General features: G+C 44.8%; 4 protein-coding genes across 4 annotated transcripts; 2 read left to right on the top strand and 2 right to left on the bottom strand.

Annotated features, from left to right (window-relative positions):
- Positions 1–563: 563 nt before the first annotated feature.
- On the top strand, positions 564–1,762 carry LOC128710386 (UMP-CMP kinase). The gene is made up of 2 exons (XM_053805439.1): positions 564–995; positions 1,418–1,762. The coding sequence occupies exons 1-2, from the start codon at positions 564–566 to the stop codon at positions 1,760–1,762; spliced, it is 777 nt and encodes a 258-aa protein (XP_053661414.1).
- A 1,276-nt stretch (positions 1,763–3,038) lies between these two features.
- On the bottom strand, positions 3,039–4,679 carry LOC128707888 (putative GTP-binding protein 6). The gene has a single exon (XM_053802844.1). The coding sequence runs from the start codon at positions 4,677–4,679 to the stop codon at positions 3,039–3,041; it is 1,641 nt and encodes a 546-aa protein (XP_053658819.1).
- Positions 4,680–4,710: 31 nt separating this feature from the next.
- LOC128708685 (transmembrane protein 141) lies at positions 4,711–5,052 on the bottom strand. The gene has a single exon (XM_053803664.1). The coding sequence runs from the start codon at positions 5,050–5,052 to the stop codon at positions 4,711–4,713; it is 342 nt and encodes a 113-aa protein (XP_053659639.1).
- Positions 5,053–5,512: 460 nt separating this feature from the next.
- LOC128717900 (conserved oligomeric Golgi complex subunit 3) lies at positions 5,513–8,780 on the top strand. The gene is made up of 7 exons (XM_053811577.1): positions 5,513–5,695; positions 5,743–6,246; positions 6,320–6,667; positions 6,727–6,890; positions 6,963–7,102; positions 7,201–8,294; positions 8,370–8,780. Exons 1-7 carry the CDS (start codon positions 5,513–5,515, stop codon positions 8,778–8,780), a joined length of 2,844 nt encoding a protein of 947 aa, XP_053667552.1.
- The last annotated feature ends 6,007 nt before the right edge of the window (positions 8,781–14,787 follow it).

The raw sequence follows: 14,787 nt of genomic DNA, 5'->3' as shown, positions 1-14,787 counted from the left end.
TTCTATGCACAACAAAATGATGCTAGATCTAAGAAAAAACAATGTTATGTACAACAAATGTTCGAAATCCCGGCTCCTGGACTACACGAACCACCACTTTCGTCCACTGAAAGAACACAAACAAATGAAAATTGCGCGCCTCGATCTACCGATTATCTGTCAGCTGTCAGTGCTCACTGTGGTTGGCTCACGCACAAAATCCAGATTTTTGTAAAATGTTTTTAATGTTTAAAATAGAAAATTTTGCACTATCTTAGCAAATGCGTTAATTTGTTTGATGTGTGTGTAGAAAACGTATTATTTTCCTTTAAAATTGTAAACAAAACATTGCACGACTTGTCATCCCACACCGCATCCTCATGACCGATGGACCGACCACCCATCGACCGGCATTAATTGCATACGCGAATATACCTGTGTACGGTGCTGGGAAATTGCTGCATTCAATCGATTTTCTAACGCCACCGTGTTGTTGTTTTCCACCCCCTCCGGCGGTCGGTAGCGGTGACGTCAGCACACACACGCACACCCTACACACCCTTCTTATCCGCGCAAGTCATTTTATGACGTCGGTTATCGCTCGCACTACAAGCTGGGCGGTGCTGCATCATCATCACATCAACCAGTGCTGGTCCGCGACGCGTATCGGTGTAGGCAAACAGTTCGCAAACATCCGGCAATCGGTACTTCCGCAACCGAGCAAAAGCACCAGCGTACCCGTGTGTCCCTTCGGTACGAAGTTTAGCGTGATGGGAAAACCAAAGGTTGTGTTCGTTCTCGGGCCCCCCGGTTCCGGCAAGGGTACGCAGTGCGAAAAGATTGTGAAAGAGTTTGGCTATACGCATCTGTCTGCCGGTGATTTATTGCGCGAGGAACGCAACCGGGAAGGGTCCGAGTATGGGGCACTGATTGAGGACAATATCAAGAATGGTCGGATCGTGCCAGTAGAAATTACCTGCGCCCTGTTGGAAAATGCTATGAACAAAACGATTCAGGTGAGAGTTCTGTATTTTAGCCGACGGGAAACCATCAAAATCATGTTTCGCATTTCCAGTCGTATCCGGATTTGGTATTTTGATAAGAAGAAGTAACGTCCCAACGAATGTGTGTCGAATATTGTTACACAATTAAAATTATCGAATAGCCCTTCCCGACTGCGCCAGTATTGGTGACCAGATTATCGATGGCCTCGGGTCGTAGCGTGTTTTCGCTCTCAAGTTCAACCGTGTCTCCACGGGACGCACTTTTACGCAATCTGCACGATTTTTGCTATTTTTAGACCCCCAAACGCTAATCGGAAGAAGGCTCAGAACGGGCGTCAAGAAAGACGATGATGGGCAGCGGAAAGAGAACCGCCTCTATAATGAGATTGTTGCTGAACGCTTTTTCCTTCTGCTTCACTTCGTATTTCCAACAGGCAACCGGTAACGATCGATTCCTGATCGATGGATTCCCCCGCAACGAGGACAATCTGCAGGGCTGGACGAAAAAGATGGCCGACAAGGTGGAGCAGCAGTTCGTGCTGTTTTTCGAGTGCTCCGAGCAACAGTGCACCGAGCGGTGTCTGAAGCGGGGCGAAAGCAGTGGCCGTTCGGACGATAATGCGGAAAGTTTGAAGAAACGGTTCAACACCTACATCAACGATACGGTAGCAATTATTAAGCACTACGAGGAGTTGCAGTTGGTGAAGAAAATCGATGCCAGCGCCGGCCCGGACGCGGTGTTCGAACACGTGAAAACTATCTTCGGAGAACAGAAGTAAGACCGATGTAAGGAAGAATACCCAACAGCTACTCTGCTGGTAGGAAGTTTGTACACGCTATTTGATAGATGCCCGTTGTTTTTTTGTATATCATTAAGCAAATGTCCTAAACGTCGGACTTCGAAAGGGTAATTGTAAAAGGATGAAAGTTAGGGAAGATGTTAAATGCAACCAATGGGAAATCGTACTGCGCTTTCCAAACGTCCTCTCAGAGCCACCGTGCTACATTCCTTCATATCTTAAAAAAAGAACCCCCCTAACCTTATTCCAGCAAATGAGGCAAATCAGGCGAGCTTATTTGTGGGTTCTTTGAATGGTTCTGGTGAAACACTACCAGCATCCTCTTCTGCGGATTTGGACACGTTTTCCATATCAACATTATCTGACCAACTTGATGTGCGTAGATTGCATCCCATTACCACACTGTACAACCTAATTTCGGCGGACAATTCTACATTAAAGTAAGCAGGCAGGCAAATTAGTAAAGTATTAACTTTCACGCTTAATTAATTCCTGTGTCAAAAGAGCACAGAGTCACCAGGTATGGTGCTAGCAAAACCGGGAGCGAATGTACACGTACATTATGCTCTTTTTAGTTGTTTGCAGAACGTTTTTTTTGTTTTAATATTACTTTTAATACAATAATTGTGTTTTATTAAATGTCTTATGTGGGGTCCATATTCAACTTCACCCTTATGTGTCCAGCTTCTGTGTTCGAATGTGGTCAGCGGGAAACGAATTCAATGGATAATAAATAATAGTAGAAATATACGATGGCATGTTATAAAAAAACAAACTCTCGAATAAATCAAGAATTTTGTGTGTAGATTAGAGTACAATGGATGCGCCTTACTGCTCCGTTGTTGAAGCGCCTTAAGGTCAAGTAAGGCACAGCGTGGTGGTAGTCTACCTGGAAGCTCCAGAAAAACCACATAACTTTGCGCTTTGGATCTGGACATTTAGTGGTAATGGACTCTAGCTAGTTGTGAAAGAACTACTATTCATCAAGGAGCATAAATAACCTTTGCACTATAGGATACAGTGGTGTAATGGTGTACTCGTCAAATAGATCGTCCAAGTAAAGTTGCAGCGATATGTCGTTAAGGTAGACCACGAAGAGTAACCAAAAGCAACGGTTGCTGCTTTAATAATAATACAAATGTTCAACTTTCTTTTACAGTCTTTGCATACAGAATACTACAATATCTAAACCATCGTTCTGGTCCTGTACAATATAACACACGTTTATTTTCTTCCTCTATACATCAACTCCTACTCAACTTCGCTTTCGAATGAATAGATGGCGAAACTGTTGCAGTTTGGCTTCCGTTATAACCACACTCACGAGCATCCGTTCGGCATTTTCCGGATCGGCCGCTGTTTCTGTGACGGCCGCATTCTTGTACAGCCATGCTATTTCCGTGCCACCCATCGGCACCCGTATCACAATCCGCTGACGTCCCGTTACCATGAGAACTCTCCGTTCCACCTCCAACAGCAGCTCGTGTACACCAACCAGTGTCTGGGAGGAAATGAGATGTAATCGATCGTACGTTGGTTGCTTTGCATCATTACATTCGATTGTCAACCCAGCCGGATTCGGCACGAGATCGATTTTGTTGCCTACGTTAATGACACGCTCCGGGCTGAGCGATCGTTCACCGTTGTGCATTAGCCTTGCCAGCGTACGTTCTACGTGGGCTCGTTGCTCTGCACTGTTCTCGTGTGCCATATCCTGCACGTGTACAATCACATCGGCCAACATAGCGTCCTCGAGCGTGGCTACGAAACATTCAATCAGCCCGGTGGGAATGTCCGCCATAAACCCCACCGTATCCATGTACAGCACCTCAAGCTTGCAGGGCAACAGTCCCGCATGGGCCGTCACGTCCAGTGTGGCAAACAGTTGATTACGCGGCTGCAGACTTTGCTCTTCGGTGAGTGCTTTGATCAGTGAGGTTTTGCCGGCATTTGTGTAACCGACCACCGCCACGACGGGAAAGTTTTTCTGCCGTCGACGGTTGCGAAGCAGCTCGCGATGCGAGCGAATCGTGGCAAGTTCGTGGCGAAGCTTCCGTTCACGTAGCTGCAACATTTGACGTTGGGAATCGCTTAAAAAGATCCGACCCGAACCTTTCGGGGATCCGTCCTGATCTTTCACCTGCGACCAGATGTACGGTAGCTCGGCAAGGGCAACCTGCAGCTTCGCTTCCATGCTGACGGCGTGCAGTCGAAGTATCTGTACCACCACCGAGTAGCGATCCATCACCGGGAGACGAAACGTTTGTTCGAGCGTTTGCTTTTGGGAGTAAGTGAGTGTGCCTTTGCTGATAAACACACAGGTGAGTGGTGTACCGGATTCTTGGCGAGTTTGGATAATGTTTTTAAGCTCTTCCAGCTTACCACTACCAAATAGTTGTCTTTTGTCAAGCGTTTCCACCGGTATCTTCAAGCTGAGCTCTATTGCCCATTTGGGCAGTGAGCGCACGAGAGCTTCCGCTTCTTGTAGCAACAGTTCCGGCTTGGTGGGATTCTTCCGTGGTCCCCACTTGATGTACGGTTGTATGATAACTACATGCTGTACGTTGAGAATCTGTTTTGTCACGTGCATTGCACTGGAAGCCACGGAATCGTAATCACGATCATCTATCAACTCGGTTCGATTGTCGCCACCCTGCAACGTTTCATCATCTTCCGAGACGAAATGGTCGTTTTCTGATGCTATTACTTTTTGACGTTGTCCAGCCAACTTTCCGCCTTTGTATTTGCTTGCATCGGTATATTTCTCTCGACGCACATTAAGCCGTTCTAATGGCTGCCATCGTGTGGTAACGACAAGGGTTTTCATTTGGTAAAATTGCACAGCGTTCTTCCCGCACACCTTCCGTATAATGGAACGTACACTTAACCCTAACATTGTAAACTATGGTACGATTAGTGTCTCACCTCTAAATTGTCGTCTCGTTTGATATGGCGCCCGGTTCGAGTGCTTCCTGCAGTACGCTGTACTTTTCTTCTACGGCCATCCACCGTGCCTGACAGGCACGGGTACGGTCCGAGGTCACCTTGTACGCAGCACCGGTTGCGACAAGCGTTGCCACCAGTATGTTGCCTTTCTTCGTGTACGGCAGATAGCGTTGTCCGATCTGCTGCAGAAAGTAGATGCCGGCGAATCCAAGTGAAAACGTCGCCAAACCCGTAAACAACGACCGGCTCATACACTCGATGTACGAATCAAAGCCTGGATGTTTTTCGCGCTGTTGATCCTTCAGCAACCGGATGTCGTTCATTGCGTTCGAGCCGATGCCGGTCACCCGAAACGAGAGAAGAATGTTATTGGCCCACTGCCCAGCAATTGGATCGAGCACGTTATGCAATCTTGGCGATTTTACGGAAGCACACCCGCAGGCAGGAACATTTGGTTTTGGTGTAGCGATGTAAATAAACAAGAAATGTTGTGAAATCAAAATCAACCCGGCATTTTGACAGATGACATAGTAATGACCGTACGGTGTCCAGCGAATGTATCAAGTTTATTTCTGCATGTCCGAAGTCTAATAAAAATGTATTTGGGGAGCCTTTGTAAAGCGATAAAAGCAGTGATTCTTCTTTTTGAATAATGCTCAAAATGTTAATTTCCGGCCGTCGCTTATACTTTTTTCCTGCCGTGTAGCGAATCAGCTGTCAAAACGGGACGAACGAAGCGAACGTCATTCGGGGTCGTCGGGCCTGTTTTCTATCAGCAACAGCATGGAAACGGTAGCAACAATGAGAGCAGATAACGCCAGCTTACGAAAGATTCAATCGAAGCTAGTGCAGTGGGAATTGAAAGAAAATCCACTCGCTCCACTTAGTGCCACGCAATCGGATTTCATCAATCGCCTAACCGACCTGGCCAACGGCAACGTACCGGTGAGTGGCGGAATAATTTGTGCAAGATAATTCACCCTTAAGCAATACATCAATACGTTTAATTGCAGAGTGTCCCGCTAGCAGACGATAGCAAAGATCACGCAACAAACGAAGAGCTACCGGCCTCGCTGGAACAGTTCAAACAATCTGCTTGCGTTATCGATTCCACGCAAAACTTTCTTTCCTGGTACAATTCCATTGATGCCGAAATTCTCGAACACTTCGACGATGTGTACATGGAATACTACGAACAGCTGCGATCGCGCACTAACGAATGCGATCAGATGTTGCAGGAAATCGATGTGTCGCTCGAATCGCTTCGCCAGCTGACGCAGGAGTTTAACTTCGTCTCGGAGAAAACATCTTCGCTGCACCGGGCGAGTGAAAGTTTGCTGCAGGATCAAACGCGGCTGAGTGATACGGGCGATGAGATAAAGAAACGACTGAAGTACTTCACCCAGGCGGAAAGCATATCGCAGCGATTGCACAATCCTACATTTTCCGTGTCGAACGATACATTTGTGGATATACTGAACACGATCGACGATTGCATCGAATATATGCGTGTGAACGTGAGTATATTGGGAGGTTTATTTTTGAATGAGATCCTTTTACCGATTGTAGCTTTATCGTCCCTTTCTGCAGCCATCGTTTAGTGAGGCATCTACGTACGCTGTAAAGTATCGCGCTTGTCTGGCCAAGGCTACTCAGATGATGAAAACGTACGTGTTCGGGATTCTGTCGAATGCCACAGCGCAGGTGCTCGCACCGAAGGGTCCCGGCGTTCCGCGATCGTTAGAAGCACTCGATCAGCCAAAAATTGGCGATCCCACGGCAGATGCAGCGTTTGTTCTGTTCTATGGGAAGTTTCAAGCATCCTCACCGCGCATTAAACGGATCACTGGGTTGATCGAGGATCGTCTCGATCGTAACCCGGACTATGAACAGCTGCTTGGGGAGTTACACCAAAGCTATCTTACCCAGCGAGCGACGGTAATACCAATGTGATATAGACATGCTCAGTGATTAATGTGTGTATTCTTCTCCAATAGATCATGAGATCCGGTGTCGATCAAGCTATAAAGGATCTCGCTAAAAAGCACAAAGGCGATCATTGCGCACTGGTACGCTCTGCTTGTGCCTTTATGGTACACATTTGTCAAGATGAGCACAGGCTGTTTTATCAATTTTTCGCTAAACAAAGTGCCCAGCTTATGTAAGTTTTATGGCTTATGATAAAGGATTTCGTAAATTTTATATGAATCTAACGTTTTCTGTACTTTTGTAGCATTTATATGGAAGGATTGTGCACCATTCTTTATGACACATTACGGCCCTACATTATTCGTATAGATCATCTTGAAACGCTGGCTGAAATATGTAGCATTCTGAAGGTGGAAATGTTGGACGAACACGTGTCCTATAGTCGTAAGTGAATAATCATTCCGCTTACGGGTCCACGGGTGGATCCACGGGTGGATCATTTCCCCTTATTTTAACATTATGCTTTTTTCTTCCTATCTCAGCGGAATCACTTGAAGCTTTCGCAAAGATTGTCTACCAACTGCTGCAAGATGTGCAGGAACGCATTGGTTTCCGGGCACAGAACTACCTTGAGTCGGACATTCGCAACTATCGCCCATCAGCGGGTGATCTTGCCTATCCGGAAAAGTTGGAAATGATGGAAAGCATTGCACTTTCGCTGCAGGAAAACCAACACCTACCTCCCCAGCTAAGGCGAGCCGATTCACGAAGCTCGATTGCATCGGGTATGTCACTCGCGTCGCTTGAAACGACACCACCCACCACGGATCCGGCCCTTAAAGTGAGGTCGGGAAATTCTCCTGCCGACCTGCACGGCATGTGGTACCCAACCGTGCGCCGTACGTTGGTTTGCCTTTCGCGACTCTATCGCTGCATTGACAAAGCCATCTTCCAAAGCCTTTCGCAGCAAGCGTTAGCACACTGCATACACAGTGTTTCGACGGCAGCAGGCCAAATAGCGCAGAACCGTACCACGATCGATGGTGAGCTGTTTGAAATTAAGCATTTGCTTATACTGCGCGAACAAATCGCACCGTTTCGGGTGGATTTTACCGCGAAAGAAACAAGTCTGGACTTTAGCAAGGTACGTACGGCTGCCTACGAATTGTTGCAGAAACGAAAGCAACTGTTTTCACTCGGTTCGAACAATGCGTTGCTTGAGTTTCTGCTGGACGGTACACCGCAGGTTCGAGAGCAACTGCTCGATTCGCGCAAAGATGTGGATCGACAGCTGAAGATGGTATGCGAAACGTTTATAAAGGACGCCACGAAACAACTCGTTGGGCCGGTGCTTACCTTTATTGAAGCGGCACAAAATCATCTCCGCAATCAACCGAGCGGTGGAAAGACGGTGACAGCTGCCGGTTCTGCAGCACCATCTACAGCTGCTACAGGGAGTGGACAAAGCACGGGTATGGCATTACGAATGGCATCGTTCGCTGCGCCGCAACAAATTAGCTCCATCATACAGGAGTGCTTGAGAAATATTAAATCGAAACTGGCTGGTCTGCAACGTTCGATGCAGTTGTATCTCGCCAACAAGGATACGGAATTTATCCTCTTCCGACCCATTCGGGTATGCTTTTTTGGAAACGATTTGCAAACATTGCTCATATACTTTAAACTGTAATTTTATGCATCTCCTTTGCAGAACAATATTATTGGAGCATTCGTAAAACTGGAGCAAATTTTGATGCTAAACGCCTACACGAAGGATGATCTGACGATCGTAAGCTGTCCATCGGCGGAACAAATTTCTGTGCTGCTATCGAGCGTTAACCTTGCCGGTGGATCGTTGGCCGAACAACCGGTAGCTTCCTTTGGTAGTAAAGTACAACCGACGCGAAAGATCAGCACCAGCTCTTCGGTGGGAAGCAATGCGACAGAAACACAACAGACAAAGGCGCCAATCGAAAAGAAGGTTAGCTTCGATAGTGGAGCTAATACGGTGGTCGAAATCGAGCGAGTGGAAGAATCGGAAATAGAAAAGGGGGAGGAAGCTTTAGTGGAAGTACAGGAAGCAGCAACTAATCAATCAGAACCAACCTTAGCGCCAGAATGATTAAAAAAGGTCGATGATAAGCAAAATGCTTGATTCCAAAAGTGAATGTCAACTGTTTTATTGATAGTTTTAAACAATTGAACTTGTTCAAATTCAACATTGCGTTTTTTTATAAAGTTAATAAAAGTATTATCGTAATTGTTAATTAACCATACAATAGGTAGCATGGCGTTTCAATTGCAATATTTGTTTAATCCTTTTTTCAGCAAAGAAATGTTTGCAACGAACAAATATTTCATGGTTATGACACCGACCACCAGAGGGCAATAGTTTTCTAATATCCTTCAAAACCAGAACTGAACCAGGCAATTGGGACAACATCCATTAAATTACTGCCAAGAGTTAGGAAGACTTTAGCTTCATTCAACAAAACTGCGTAATGATTTCAACAAATCATTAGAAAAAATGAAGTAATTCCAATAATTTAGCAATAGTTCTACTTACATCGCAACTCAAGGGTTAACGTTTTGATTGAATTCAACGTTTTCACATCTATTTTTAATTGATAAAAAATCTCAAAGACTTTCAAAAAAAGAGAGCATGCAGATTAACAAACTTTCAGCACCGTTCGAAATGGAATCCAGAAATGTTTAAAATAAAACACAAAGTTCGGCAGCTCTGAGAACTGTCATTAGGATTTGTAGCGTCCATGTCCAAACGAATAGCCCATTGTGCAGAATAGGCAAAGATTTTGTCATCCGAACAAACCCGATGTTCCGTGCCGTTCGAACGTTCGGCCCGAACGTAGGATCACGGATAAACGAACGCAAGCTGTATTTTGTGTAAACTTTCCGAGACGTCGGACGCATTGTGTGTTCGCTCGCGCTGTGTTGAAGATTTTTCCTGCGTAACATTTTCCGCCGCTTGATGCGCGCAGGGAAAAAGAGGCACCAGAACGCCGTGTAATAGAAAAATAAGCGTAGCAAAAAAAAACAACAACCAATCAAGGTGAAAATGGTATGCGCGATTTGTTCGTTCGTCGTGTGTGCGTCTGTACGTCGCGATTCGAATACAAGTGCTTTGCCACCGAGGTTTTGATTGGCGTCTCGCGGCGTCTGAGCTGAGAATCGTACGCGTGTGTTTCCGTGTGTGTGTGTGTGTGTATTGAATGCGAGTGCGTGAATGATCCTGAATCTGCCGTGCACAAGCAATGGCGTTCGATGGGTGCGTTCTCGGAACTAGCAGCATCGGGTGCGAATGAATAGAGGAAAAAGAGTATAAAAATAACAAAACATAGCAGTCGATTTGCGGTGATTTCGTGGGTAGGTGCATCACATACAAGCGCTCCGGCTATTCCTTTCCACCTTGCTGATCTTACTTCCTTTGTTCGGGGTTTGGTGGAAGCTGTCAATTGCATGGCCAGGGCATCGTTTGTCGGCTTCAAAATTGCGCTTGCTCAGGTTGCTGAAGCAAGGCACAGAGACAGAGGGTGGTAAATCGGGAGGAATAAATGCGGACTGCTGGCCCACAAGTACACAGTAATTAATATTCGTCTGAAGGACACTCTTCTTGCTGCCACACACACACACCACCACCACCTACTCCTGCGGAATATGGATGTCGATGGGGTGTTCATCTTCCCGGTGTACCACTGAAGCGAGATTGTTGTACAATCTCATCGAAATCAATCTCATCATCTCGTCGGGATCTGTCACTTCCCATTTTCTCACTTCATTCCCACACTTGACGCTTTAATTATGTGTATTGACACTGAAAAGAAGAAACACGAACAAGGAAGAAGGATATGCAGTTGTTCCTCCTCGGTCAAGAGTGCCAGTTCGAGGTGTGTGTACCAGCAGCATGTGAATAACGATTGCACCGAGTCTCAATGATAATTAGCAGTGATTTATTACCCGGGATTACCTGGGGAAAGGATTGAAATTAGCCGAATTCTTAGAATGTTCTGCTTATTGTATGTTACGGAACAAAATCCTACCGCATGTTACCAATGGTTCTGCTGCGTGCAGTCCGATGCAGTGTTGCAGCTTCCATTTCAATAGGATTCAATAACTGCACACGCACGCAATGCAACCGGGTACGAATTCTTCGAAGTTGAGAATATTTCGGTGAGAAAAGATTGTAAAGAGTTTGCTGTGTGGCAACGTTCGACAAGAGATGATTGATTCTTGTCTTGTTCAAGACATCTTCTTCACTGTACAAACATCTCTTCCTTATATTTCGCCTCAATTAGCAATACGGCATGGCCGTTGTTATTGAATAAAAAAAGTCTCAATTATCGGCAATATCATCTTGAGATTGGTTCAGACAACAAAGCGCTTTACTCGTTTTCACCGTTTTGCGAAAGGTTGCCATGGCAATTGCCGTGGTCTAGGTTTTGACGAATTATTGAATGGTGTTCATTTCGCAATGTTTGTTTGCTTTTCGCTATCAAAACTATACTTTTCTGCTGTTTTATTTAATTATTTCCATTTTTCCTTTATTTCCAGAAATACAGTGCGATAGTTTTATCACGACCACATCGATGCAGTGAGCAAAGTGTAGAAAGGAAAACATCTCACTAGCGGTGCGTGCAAACCCGGCGAGCAATAAAAAGAGAAGCAAAATAAAGTGCAAAAAATATTCTTTCCCAGAAAATGTGAATGAAAAGGTGCTCTCACTGTGCATATATGTTAGGCCGGCATATGCATCCATAAGATTGAGCATACTGCGTAGATCGTGCAAAAAAAAAGAAGAAAAACGGGGAAGTGAGCAGTGAGAATATTTTCCCCGGCACAGTGAAATTGCATTGCAGTGAGCACACGATCACACGATCTCGCATTGAGAGCGTGAGCAAAGGAGAGCGAGTGCAGGAGCGTCAGGTGAAATTGCCCCACAAGTTAGTGCCGGAATGAAGTGCATTGCGTCTGAAGTGCATTCTCAATAAGCGTGTTCTGTGTGTCTGTGTATGTGTTTGTGTATGTTACGCCCTCGCGACTCTTTTCGAGCTCTGCGGGTCCATCATTAGTGAGTGCATTTGGCTCATTCATTGATTAGCATCGTCTGGTGATTATTGTGTGCTAGGGAAAGAGAAAAGAAACCACAGAAGCCTTGTGATTGTTGTGGCGACCTGTACGTGTGCATCGATACATTCCACCGACCGAAACGACAAACGATTCATTACAGACGGCGCGCCATTCGAAACAAACGCAAAACATAAACAGGACGAACCTTTGGCAGCTTATGATAATGAGCAACGATGGATTTTACCCTTAACGGCACAGGTATGTGGTGATGTAATGTTTTTTTTTTCTTAAATGAATTTTTAAGTATTTGCCATTCACACACTGATGGTTATCATAGGTCGTAAAGACTCGTTCGCTGGTAAATGATCGGAATTGAATTGAGCTCATTTCGAATATCTTACAAATGTTCACTGCATTATTGAGCAAAACTTATTGTGTTTCCATTGATGATTGATATAATGAACTTTAAATAGAATATTCACACAACAATAATACTATAACTTGTTTTTTTTTAAACCAAACTGTAAGGAACATTCTTTTTGAGGTTATGATGAAGGTATCTTAAGTAAAGTCAATAGGACTTTCAGTTTTGTCGGTAAAATTAAAAGGGTTTACTTAAGTTTACTATTAAGGCTTTATAAAATCGCCCCACAAATGCAATATTTCTATTAATTTCTAGAATACTAAAAGAACGAAGTAAAAGTTTCATTACCCAAAAGTCCAAGTATCTCCTAGCAACGCCACACATGTAAAGGTTTAAGAGCATATATAGCACAATGTGTAATGTGTGAATTTTCTTGTAGAACAAGTTTGCCGGACGCGGAGGTTGTTTTACAAATATTCTACGAACAAAAATATCAAATGTTATTCCCGGCCCTCAATTGTTCCCTTCTGTTACCCAAATATGTGGAATGTTTAGATTAGGTCGTTGCCTCTCTTTGCATTACAAAGTTGCAATATCATGCATGATTATCTGAAGTTATGAGTTATTTGCTGAATTCCTGATGCTGATTTATTGCTGATTGATTGTGTGTTGAATTTTCAAAATATTCTTGAGCCACAATCTAATGAGCTCTCCATTATTGAATATTTTCAATGTGATTTGGATTTTATCACTCGACAGATATCAATTAACAAAAAAGTAGAGTAATTCAATTGTACTTCAGTTAAAGAAGGTAGTTTGATTAATATTTTGCTGATCAACCTTTCATTTAGTGCTGTGCTAAGTTGACCTTTTGAGAAGTGTAAGTCATATGAATCTTAAGTGAAGAGTCATGCAAATCATAAGTCGACACTAAAAGACTTATGAATCTCCTCTCTCTATCCCTCTCTCTCTCTCTTTATCTGTAAAGATGAACTTGGAGATTCATATGGAATGCTTTCTGAATTCTAAGTATTTAGCTAACCTTCAATTCCAAAGACCGGTTGAAGGAAACTATTCTTGCTTACAATTTGTAGACATTGCCAAAACCAGTCCATTTTTGTTGCAAACTGTATCTAGGGTTAGCTGTAATATGTCCAAAGATCCAGAGTGATTCATGTTGTTAAAATATTCATTCCGCATCAAGGTTCTTAATCAGAATACATTCGTTCATTCGCAGGTTGTTACTTGATAAACGCTTGACGTTTAATCAAATTTTGTGCAAATTTGTGAGTGTTTTTTTTTAAAGCATACTAATTGCAATACTTCCGTATGAAATTAAATCCTCCACCCAAAAAAAAAAAAACAACAGCAATGACAAACATCCCTACGCTGCCAAAAAAGAGTTTGACCGCCCCGTCTCGGTCGCGCGGAAGAATGTATTTGCTAATTTAATTGGTACAAAAGCTTGGCCATCCGCTTCGGGAGGCAGAACCCGCCGGTGTGTAATGAGTCATCTGCTCGGGGGGCCGTAAAATGAAAATGCGAGCGCACTTTACCTCACCAGAAGCTCGCCGATTATCTCCTTCATTAAGCTTCCTCAGTTTACCTTTTTCCCCATTCCCATACGCCGGTTGTTTTGCCGATCCCTTTCGCCGGGCATGCAATTTCGCCTCCTCCCCTCCCCCCCAAAAACCCACTTGATATTCTGCACGTCCAAATGCGTCAAGCGGTGGAACAACAAAAAAAAAGCCTTCGATTCGGCTCTCGTCCGTTCTTACCTTCGCCAGCGCAGCATTCGTTCTAGCGTTTGACGTGCCAACCCCGGGGCCGCTCCGTGTTCGTCCGCATAGTTGTGTTCTGTCGGTGCCGCCCGGAGTAACCGGCAAACACCCGGTCCCGTGACGCTGCGAACAATGGCGAACGATGACGGTGAGCGTTCGAGAATTGAGACCGACTGTGGGGACGCCTTTGGGGCGCACCAAACAAACCGGACCGAAACACCTTCGAAACATGCGTTTCTCCCCCCCCCCCCCCCCCCCCCCCCCCCCCTTCCCTTTTATTGCACCGTTCCGTTTGTATCCACGGCGGTAGAGTTGCCCGTGCTGACACGCTCTCTCACTCTCTCACTGGACGCGCTTCCTCTTGCGTTGCGTATCTGGAATGTTGGAGCCCCGGAGGGCCGCGATTATTGAGCGCTTACAACAAATCTTGCTCATTTAAGCTGTTAATTTTAATTTTCCCTACACACCATTGCTGCTTCTTTCTGCTTCTTCGTTGACTGGGGTTGTCCGTGATGCTTTTACTCCGGGTTCTTCGATTCGTCACCCTCGCTAGCGCAAGCGTTCTCCTTCACGAGCTGTTGTTCCCACTGCATTCGGTTGTTTATCAACCGCTGGTTCGCTCTACCTTTTCGTTTGAGTGTATTGGTCTGCATTGGACAGTGCTCACGTTCATCTCTCGCTTTGCGTTTCGATGAAGGTAGATGCCATCAGTTCGATCAGTTTGGTCAATTGCATTGAATGAATAAACTTTATTCGAATAGTCCTCAAAACTTTCTGCTAGAAGTTAATTAACGAACTTTCATAAACAACCTGTCAGGCCACTCGTATCGATGTGAATAACATCTTAATTTATGTGAATCACGTATTTCGCAATATTCTTTTTCTTTCCCAAATCAGTT

Source organism: Anopheles marshallii, chromosome 2 (genome assembly GCF_943734725.1).
Source record: "Anopheles marshallii chromosome 2, idAnoMarsDA_429_01, whole genome shotgun sequence".
Classification (NCBI taxonomy): Eukaryota; Metazoa; Arthropoda; class Insecta; order Diptera; family Culicidae; genus Anopheles; species Anopheles marshallii.
Note: the sequence above shows the minus strand (reverse complement) of the source record. Positions and strands in the feature narration are given on the sequence as shown.

Excerpts from the sequence above, each read along its gene's own strand:
- LOC128717900 (XM_053811577.1), top strand. The coding sequence starts at position 5,513 with ATGGAAACGGTAGCAACAATGAGAGCAGATAACGCCAGCTTACGAAAG. Across the intron at positions 7,103-7,200 it reads CGAACACGTGTCCTATAGTC|CGGAATCACTTGAAGCTTTC; the intron begins GTAAGTGAATAA and ends TTCCTATCTCAG. Across the intron at positions 8,295-8,369 it reads TCCTCTTCCGACCCATTCGG|AACAATATTATTGGAGCATT; the intron begins GTATGCTTTTTT and ends TCTCCTTTGCAG.
- LOC128707888 (XM_053802844.1), bottom strand. The coding sequence starts at position 4,679 with ATGTTAGGGTTAAGTGTACGTTCCATTATACGGAAGGTGTGCGGGAAG.
- LOC128708685 (XM_053803664.1), bottom strand. The coding sequence starts at position 5,052 with ATGAACGACATCCGGTTGCTGAAGGATCAACAGCGCGAAAAACATCCA.
- LOC128710386 (XM_053805439.1), top strand. The coding sequence starts at position 564 with ATGACGTCGGTTATCGCTCGCACTACAAGCTGGGCGGTGCTGCATCAT. Across the intron at positions 996-1,417 it reads CTATGAACAAAACGATTCAG|GCAACCGGTAACGATCGATT; the intron begins GTGAGAGTTCTG and ends TATTTCCAACAG.